Source organism: Chanos chanos, chromosome 14, assembly GCF_902362185.1.
Source record: "Chanos chanos chromosome 14, fChaCha1.1, whole genome shotgun sequence".
Lineage (NCBI taxonomy): Eukaryota > Metazoa > Chordata > Actinopteri > Gonorynchiformes > Chanidae > Chanos > Chanos chanos.
Window position 1 is genome coordinate 811997 of NC_044508.1, and position 10369 is coordinate 822365.

General features: G+C 46.6%; 1 protein-coding gene across 1 annotated transcript in view; it reads right to left on the reverse strand.

Moving 5' to 3' along the window:
- Positions 1 to 4883, reverse strand: part of unc5ca (unc-5 netrin receptor Ca) — a 93824-nt gene extending 88941 nt beyond the window's left edge. The window contains exons 1-3 of the mRNA XM_030791708.1: positions 4880 to 4883; positions 2870 to 3100; positions 1635 to 1778 (exon numbers count right to left, since the gene is read on the reverse strand). Of these exons, the coding sequence (XP_030647568.1) occupies positions 1635 to 1778; positions 2870 to 3100; positions 4880 to 4883 (379 nt within the window). The remainder of the gene's footprint in view (positions 1 to 1634; positions 1779 to 2869; positions 3101 to 4879) is intronic.
- Between the last annotated feature and the right edge of the window lie 5486 nt (positions 4884 to 10369).

The window sequence follows — 10369 nt, forward strand, 5'->3', positions numbered from 1 at the left end:
CAGTCCCCTCACAAACTACACCCAGTTTCCACAAACTACACCCAGTTCCCACAAACTACAACCAGTCCCCTCAAACTACAACCAGTCCCCTCACAAAACACCATTAGTCTCCTCATCATCGTTTAACTCTCATCCTCTGAACTGTTATGCTCTAGATGGCTTTCACAGGCCTGTTTATCCAGCTGTGCATGAGTACATTCACACTCTCTCTCTCTCTCTCTAAGGGAGTGTGGCTGCAGGCCTGGTAAAGCAGCACAAAGGCTCTGTAATGGCCTGTTTTTAGAGGAGCAGGGGGTCATAAGGACAGAGTTTCTGTGTTACTGTTAGAAACTCGCATTTCCCCTCTGTCTCTCTATAGACTGCAGGACACAAGGGTTTCGTTTAAGTCCTCTCTCTCTCTGTCTCCTTCTCTCTCCCCTACACGCTGTCTTTTTTCTCCTCTCTCTCTCTACCTCAGGTGCCTGCTCAACTGGGCATACTCAGTCGGCATCTCTGTTAGTCAGTGGAGTGTGATGTTGTGTTTGTTGGTTTAAAGTCACTCCAAAGCTTTCTCATCTCAAACACAGACAATAAGATGGCATCAGCACTCATGACACGGACATGGTCCATTCTGCACACTCCTCAGAATAAAAGCTAGTTTATCTGATGCTTTTTATTTGGGCCGTTTTAGGTAATTAAGGATAAAGTATTGGCACTGTGCCCCCTCTCTCTCTCTCTCTTCCGCTCCCTCTCTCTCTCTCACATCAATGAAACTCTCTCCCTGGGAAATCCAACTCCAGGATTCATTAGTAAAATTAATCGCCAGGGTTTTATCCTCAAAATCCAATAGTGCATCTCAAACCTCAGAGAGAGAAACATTGAGTAATATAGAGACCTCTCTCAGTCTCTGGCTCTCTCTCTCACTGATGAAAGACATTTTTCCCATTTCATTGTCCATAAATACACAATTGGAAAGTTTGGCTTCAAACTCATTTCAATGAGCATCAATTTTAAAACTCATTTCAATGAAATTTCAATTTTACAATTAGCAGACAACCTCAGGGGAAGAGCAACAGAGTGGTTACTGGGAGAATGGCCTCTGTGTGTGTGTGTGTGTGTGTGTGTGTGTGTGAGAGTGAGTGTGTGTGTGTGTGTGAGAGTGAGTGTGTGTGTGTGTGTGAGAGTGAGTGCGTGTCTGTGTTTTTTGTTTTGCCAGCTGATGTGATGAATTAGAAACAAAAGCCTGCGGAAGAAATATTTACTCCATTAGAACCAGTGCAAAACAAGCCATAAAACACAGGCACAAACACACACATATCTACACACATTAGACACACACACACACACACACACACTAATACATACACAAAATGCACAAACACACACAAGCACACATGCACGCGCACACACACACACACACTCACACCATTAAAAATCTCCTGTTTCTTTTACGACTTCAACATTGATCATCCTGTTTTCCAGCAAGAAACATCTCATAGTGGGCCTATACATCTAAATAGTGCATGGCAAAGACAATACACAGAGTGTGTGCGTGTGCGTGAGAGAGAGAGAGAGAGAGTGTGAGTGTGAAAGAGTGTGTGTGTGCGCGTGTGTGAGAGAGTGTGTGTGAGTGTGTGTGCGTGCGAGCGACTCACAGGCGATGCGCACGTGGGCCTTGCGGCTCTTGGTGGTCCCTGCTGAGCTCCAGGCCACACACTGACACCAGTAATCCTCCAGTCCAAAGAGTTCCTCCACCTGCTGCCGCGCCACCTCTATACTCACCTCCTTCACCACCAGGCCTGCACCCACAGACAGCCAGAAAGAGACTGTTTATAATATTGTCAGTCAGAAGCTCTGCTCTCATACACACACGCACACACAGCGAGCCCCCCCCCCCTCACACACACAACCCTAACACACACCGAGAGACACCACACACACACACACACACACACACACACACACACACCGAGAGACACCACACACACACACACACACACACACACACACACACACACACCCCGAGAGACACCACACACACACACACACACACACACCAAGAGACACCACACACACACACACACACACACCAAGAGACACCACACACACACACAACCAAGAGACACCACACACACACACAACCAAGAGACACCACACACACACACACAACCAAGAGACACCACACACACACACACACACACACAACCAAGAGACACCACACACACACACACAACCAAGAGACACCACACACACACACACAACCAAGAGACACCACACACACACACACAACCAAGAGACACCACACACACACACACACACACCGAGACGCCACACACACACACCGAGAGACACCACACACACACACACACACACACACACACACACACACACACACACACACCGAGAGACACCACACACACACACACACACCAAGAGACACCACACACACACCAAGAGACACCACACACACACACAAAGAGACACCCAACACGCACACATACACACGCCAAAAACACAAAGGATATCCTATGAACTGAAGTGGAGGACATTCTAAAGGTAGTTTCCACCACACTGGGAGCTGACGCTTCCACTGATTCTAATGAACATTCCAGTGGAACCATGTTAAGATTCCATCATGACATCACTGAGTCGTTACTTCAGATTATTCTGACAGACTGCACCTTGTTTCTCTCACAAACTCATCAGGTAATAAGTTTAACAGTGAAATACAAATAAATAAATAAAATCTCTGAGTGACTGTTTTGCTTTGAAGACATGTAATAATCACATTTTGCTCATAATATGAGATTGTCATTATTCGCTTTGTGTGTGTGTGAGAGTGTGCGTGTGTGCGTGTGAGCGTGCGTGTGTGTGCATGTGTGTTGCTAACCTGAGGTTTCATCCACTCTCTCCTCCACTGCGTGCTCTCTCTGATGGACCCACTCACTGTTACATTTGAAGTAGATCTGGGTGGCGGGTGTGGCCTTGCAGTAAAGATTGACAGGTTTGTTTTTGACAATGTAAGCGTCCTCAGGCTCCATCAGGAAGTGGGGGAGGGGCTCGGGCGGATCCGACGGGAATGTTTCCGGAAGCTCGCCCAATCCCAAGAGGAAGTCATCATCTACTGGACACACGGGTGCACACACACACACACACACAGACACACACACACACACACACACACACACAGACACACAGACACACACACACACACACAGAAGAGACAGTCAGAGGAGAAATAGCATGGCCATAGTGAACTGATGTGTTCCTTAGAACAGGTATAAACAACTCGTCCCAACAGGACTCTCTCTGACTGCTCAGTTGGATGTTAATATAATCAGCCAATCTGATGATTTTTCATGTTTGCTTTTTAAAAGAGACACATCAGGACAGCATGAGGACAACCACCAACTAAACTCATTCAGCATTCACTCTGTGTGTGTGTGTGTGTGTGTGTGTGTGAGCCTGACTAAAAAACATCTCTGTTAGTGTTTTAAAGTGTGTACGGTTAGGGTTAAATGTGCAATCTAACATATGTTTATAATTGTTTATTTAATACTTAATTCATTTATCAATAATAAATACATAATATTTATAATTAATGCATCTCTGTCATCCATGATCTGAGCTGGTCTCTGAACTCTCTCGCTCACACACACTCACACACAGTGACACAGGCTGTGTGTGAGTCTGAGGCAGCCACTCCACACAGACTAGTGGAAACGTGTCAAACATGGTCTACGCAACATTAAATCCAATCAGATCAAATAAATAAAACACAAAATCAGATCTGTCTCTCCAAACTGCAACACACCTTAAGCTTAAAGACAACAACTCTGTGTGAGTGTGTGTGTATTCAGTAGTATGCCACTCAATCTAATCGCCTCCTTACAGCGCGCGCGCCTACGTGCGTGTGTGTGTGTGTGTGTGTGATAAATCAATGCTTCCTGTGTTCTGTCTCCTTTATCAAGTTTGTGTTGAGATTTCATCCGGTATTGATTGGAAACTGAGTGTCCCTGTGCGTGCGTGTGTGTGTGTGCATGTGCATGTGTGCGTGTGTGTGGCTTGTGTGTTCAGTCAATAATACATTCACACACAGGAGGTTATCAATACATGTACCAGACAAATCTTTTTCTTTCTCTCTCTCTCATTCACACACACATGCCTAACACATGCACATACACACATGCACACACACGATACTGAGCCGGTCATATTGAATGGGATATGACTGAATACACACACACACACACACACACACACACACACACGCACACAGGGTGGCAGTTGGTAGGAAGCTCTGGGTGCTGTGTGGAGCTAGGAGAGAATCAGAGAGTTGAGAGAATCAGAGAGTTGAGAGAGTCACAGAGTTGAGAGAGTCACAGAGTTGAGAGAGTCACAGAGTTGAGAGAGTCACAGAGTTGAGAGAATCACAGAGCTGAGAGAATCACAGAGCTGAGAGAATCACAGAGTTGAGAGAGTCACAGAGTTGCGAGAATCAGAGAGTTGAGACAGTCACAGAGTTGAGAGAGTCACAGAGTTGTTCTCTAATCCATAGTGATGGGGAAGTTGTTTTGTTGATTGAAACATCCTAAAACAGGCCACCAGACTGGGCTCCTAATTCATACGCAGTGTGTAGAGACCTGTACACACCACACACAAAAGACATCAGCATTACACACACACACCCCAGACGTGCGCACACACACGCACGGCCGTAATGAACAAACCCTTAGTGTAGTGAGTTACTATTGACTGATTCCATTAGGTGGTCAGTGACCTGTGGAGTCATTCATGGCCTTGGTACAAAAACACCAAACTACCTCATCATTCATTTCTCTCACACACACACACACACACACACACACTCATGTACACACACATACATACATTCAACTACCCATGATGTATTCAACGCCAAATTACCCCCCTGTAGGCTACATTAGCCCCCAAAATGGGGTCATTCCACATTCTGCACTGACACTACAACCAGACAAATGAAGAATTGTGAAGTGTGTATGTGTGTGTGTGTGTGTGTGTGTGTGTGTGTATGTGAGCTTCAAACTCGCAAATGCTATGACCAGACAAATGACAAACCCATCCACTGTACCACACTGGTCCACTGTACCACACTGGTCCACACATTTGTCACTCAGTCAAGAGACCAAACAAATTACAAACTTACAAAATTATACAAACCATACACAAAACAATCTGACCGCAAAGAGAAATAATGAGAGAACGAATGAGAGAGGATGAGAGAGAGAGAGACAATAAGAGAAAGAGAGAGAGAGAGAGAGATAATGAGAGAACGAATGAGAGAGGATGAGAGAAAGACAGAGAGACAGGATGAGAGAGAGAGAGGGGGAGAGAGAGAGAGAGAGAGAGAGAGAGAGAGAGAGAGAGAGAGAGAGAGAGAGAGAGAATGAGAGAGAGAGAAAGACAGAGAGACAGGATGAGAGAGAGAGAGGGAGAGAGAGAGAGAGAGAGAGAGAGAGGGAGAGAGAGAGAGAATGAGAGAGAGAGAGAGAGAGAGAGAATGAGAGAGAGAGAGAGAGAGAGAGAGAGAGAGAGAGAGAGAGAGAGAGAGAGAGAGAGAGAGAGTGTAAGGGGTGGGGAGAGAGTTAATAATGGCATTTATACAGACAGAGTAGTAACTGATTAAATAATCAGAGTAGGTAACTGATTAATCAGAGTAGTAACTGACTAATTAGAGTAGTAACTGTGATGATGGGGAGATGATAAAATGAAGGGCGGAGTTTAACATGCAGATGGAGGGAATGAGAACACAGCACAGACAAAAGTCTACTGCCTCTACCCACGAGAGAGGGGAAGAGAGTGTGTGTGTGTGTGTGTGTGTCAGAGAGAGAGAAGTAGAATAGCTGCTATTGTTCATACAGTCCCTCTATACATCATTTTGATTCCACACCTGACAGAGACAAAAACACTGACACAGAGAGAGAGGGCACTAATCAGAATCCAGACAAACACCACAGGGAATTACTCATACTCAAATACTCAAACACGCAAATACTCAAATACTGTCTCAAACATGCAAATACTCACACACTCAAATACTCACTCAAATACTGAAACACTGAAACACTGAAATAGTCAAATACTCGCACACTCAAATACTGAAATACTGAAATAGTCAAATACTCAAACATGCAAATGCTGACTCAAACACGCAAATACTGAAATACGGTTGGCAGGGAGAATCAAGTAGAGGTGTGAGCATGTGTGACACACTCCGTGCACATGCTGAAAACATTTCATTCCAAACAGATAACACACACAGTATCTCCAACACGTGCACACACACACAGACTCTGATTTCAAAATCCAACAACCTCATCTCTTGTTCTTATACACACTTTCATATACACTCACTCCCTGTGTGTGTGTGTGGAATATGAGGGGGTTTGGGTGTATGATGGTGTGTGTGTGTGTGTGGGGGGGAATATGAGGGGGTTTGGGTGTATGATGGTGTGTGTGTGTGTGGGGGGGGGGAATATGAGGGAGTTTGGGTGTATGATGGTGTGTGTGTGTGGAGGGGGGGAATATGAGGGGGTTTGGGTGTATGATGGTGTGTGTGTGTGGGGGGGGAATATGAGGGGGTTTGGGTGTATGATGGTGTGTGGGGAATATGAGGGGGTTTGGGTGTATGATGGTGTGTGGGGAATATGAGGGGGTTTGGGTGTATGATGGGGTGTGTGTGTGTGTGTGTGTGGGGAATATGAGGGGGTTTGGGTGTATGATGGTGTGTGTGTCTGTGTGTGGGGAATATGAGGGGGTTTGGGTGTATGATGGGGTGTGTGTTTGGGGGGGGGGGATATGAGGGGGTTTGGGTGTATGATGGTGTGTGTGTGTGTGGGGAATATGAGGGGGTTTGGGTGTATGATGGTGTGTGTGTGTGGGGGGGGGGATATGAGGGGGTTTGGGTGTATGATGGTGTGTGTGTGTGTGTGGGGGGAATATGAGGGGGTTTGGGTGTATGATGGTGTGTGTGTGTGTGTGTGTGTGTGTGTGGGGAATATGAGGGGGTTTGGGTGTATGATGGTGTGTGTGTGTGTGTGTGGGGAATATGAGGGGGTTTGGGTGTATGATGGTGTGTGTGTGTGTGTGTGTGTGGAATATGAGGGGGTTTGGGTGTATGATGGTGTGTGTGTGTGTGTGTGGAATATGAGGGAGTTTGGGTGTATGATGGTGTGTGTGTGTGTGTGTGTGTGTGGGGAATATGAGGGGGTTTGGGTGTATGATGGTGTGTGTGTGTGTGTGTGTGGAATATGAGGGGGTTTGGGTGTATGATGGTGTGTGTGTGTGTGTGTGTGTGGAATATGAGGGGGTTTGGGTGTATGATGGTGTGTGTGTGTGTGTGTGGAATATGAGGGAGTTTGGGTGTATGATGGTGTGTGTGTGTGTGTGGGGGGGAATATGAGGGGGTTTGGGTGTATGATGGTGTGTGTGTGTGGGGGGGGGGGGAATATGAGGGGGTTTGGGTGTATGATGGTGTGTGTGTGTGGGGGGGGAATATGAGGGGGTTTGGGTGTATGATGGTGTGTGGGGAATATGAGGGGGTTTGGGTGTATGATGGTGTGTGGGGAATATGAGGGGGGTTTGGGTGTATGATGGTGTGTGTGTGTGTGTGGGGGGAATATGAGGGGGTTTGGGTGTATGATGGTGTGTGTGTGTGTGGGGGGGGAATATGAGGGGGTTTGGGTGTATGATGGTGTGTGTGTGTGTGTGGGGAATATGAGGGGGTTTGGGTGTATGATGGTGTGTGTGTGTGGGGAATATGAGGGGGTTTGGGTGTATGATGGTGTGTGGGGAATATGAGGGGGTTTGGGTGTATGATGGTGTGTGTGTGGGGGGGGGGGAATATGAGGGGGTTTGGGTGTATGATGGTGTGTGTGTGTGTGTGGGGGGGGAATATGAGGGAGTTTGGGTGTATGATGGTGTGTGTGTGTGGGGAATATGAGGGGGTTTGGGTGTATGATGGTGTGTGTGTGTGTGGGGGGGGGAATATGAGGGGCTTTGGGTGTATGATGGTGTGTGTGTGTGGGGGGGGGAATATGAGGGGGTTTGGGTGTATGATGGTGTGTGTGTGTGTGTGGGGGGGGGGATATGAGGGGGTTTGGGTGTATGATGGGGTGTGTGTGTGTGTGTGGGGGGAATATGAGGGGGTTTGGGTGTATGATGGTGTGTGTGTGTGTGTGTGGGGGGAATATGAGGGGGTTTGGGTGTATGATGGGGTGTGTGTGTGGGGGGGGGGGGGGGGGGGTATGAGGGGGTTTGGGTGTATGATGGTGTGTGTGTGTGTGTGTGTGTGTGTGTGTGTGTGTGTGTGTGTGTGGGGAATATGAGGGGGTTTGGGTGTATGATGGTGTGTGTGTGTGTGTGTGGGGAATATGAGGGGGTTTGGGTGTATGATGGTGTGTGTGTGTGGGAAATATGAGGGGGTTTGGGTGTATGATGGTGTGTGTGTGTGTGTGGGGGGGGAATATGAGGGGGTTTGGGTGTATGATGGGCTGTGAAGCTTTTGTTAAAGGGGGAGGGGAGGATGGAAACTGGGCTGCTGCAGTGGGAAACTGGAACAGATGATGCAGAAATGGATTTGCCTACACAAAACATTTACACCATAAATCTGCTTGCGCGTGTGTTTGTGTGTGTGATGTGTGAGGACTCTATAGAGTATATGTCCATGTGTGTGGTGAGTGTAATGTGTGTGTGTGAAAGAGAAAGAAAGAGAGAGACATACAGACACACAGTTCCTCTAGTCAGCAAATTATCTAAGCTGTGTTTCAGAATGCAGACCAAAGCATGAGAGGGGTGTGTGTGTGTGTGTGTGTGCGCGCGTGCGTGCGTGCACGCGAGTGGTGAGTGTGTATGCGTGTGTGTTGATCTGGTCAGCTTTATAAGCATTTCTGTCGGTGTCTAATCTCTGTGTGAAGTTCACTGACGTTTCACAGCTCAGAAAACCAAGCATCAGGGCACTATACAGTGAGTATGAGATACACACACTTCCCACAAACACACACACACACACACACACTTACACCTGTAGACCACTGCATTCACAGCTGGTTTCTCAAGCTGACACACATTCCTGTATTGTGCACATGTGTGCATGTGTAGAGAAATGGGTGAGCTTGGTGTTAGGGCATCGTAGCCATAGCTGGCACCAGTAATTCTAAACCAGTAATAATGGTGTGTACTAGCAACAGGGCAGCTCTGGCCCTGAGCTTCATGAGTCCAGTCGTTATAGCAACATTAAAATCCTCAACATGTATACATGACCTGATGCCCATAAAAACTATTGAAAGACATATTTCCCCAAATTTCAGAGCACTTTCTAAATTAATTCTTCTCTATATCTGAGACACGAACCTAGAGCACTCAAAGTAAGTTATTCAACAGCTTATCAAGCAGCCTGACTGTAGTGGCCTTCCAACACGGTGCAGTTGACACGAGTTCTTCTCTTATGTGGGTGTATTCACAGTAACAGAAGAAACAGCACAACAGGATCACAAAAGAATTTCATATTTGAATTTGCACGGTTGTATATATGCGGTCATAAAACTGTTTGCCTTTATACCCCTCCTGTGCCACCTGTTACTGACCTATAGAGGACAACCACGCCCATTTAATGGTTACATTAAGCTAAATGGCCAAGCAAGACGTCACTTATGAATATTCACCAAAACATAAAAAGAATTAGTTCAGTAATCATGAAAATGACTCGGCATTTACCCAACAAACGGCTCCAACACTGATCTTGACCCTTGTGATTTGACCAACTATAGACCTAACCTTCCATCCCATGTCCAAAGTAACAGAGAAAGCTGTGTTTTTTCAACTGTGCTCCTTCCTCCCGAGAAACGGCGAACACAAAGACATTCAGTCTGGATTAAGGCACCACCATAGCACAGAGACAGCACTGGTCAGAGTAACTAATGACCTACTTCTGTCCTCTGACTGTGGATGGGTCTCTTTACACGTGTCACTAGACCTTAGGGCAGAATTTGATGGTATGTCATAATGTTCTTTAACCTTGAGGGTCACATTGGCATTTGTGGACAGGGAGTCATATGGCTTAGATCTTACCTCACAGAAAGACTGTGTTATTAGGGAACTGACTGATATGACACAAGTGAAACATGGTGTGCTGCAAGGCTCTGTTTTGGGAACCTCTCTGTTCTCCTTGGACTTCCCCGTGTACATCCTCTTAGTTTCTGCTTGCCAATGTCACACTGGCCTTGCTGACTGGGGATTTAGGCTCTGATCTCTGAAAAGTTGCTTTGAGTCAAAAGCACAAATCGGAACTGGGTGGAACTGTAGGGTCACCTCTGTCTCCCTGTCTTTGACCTCTGTCTCCCTGTCTTTGTCC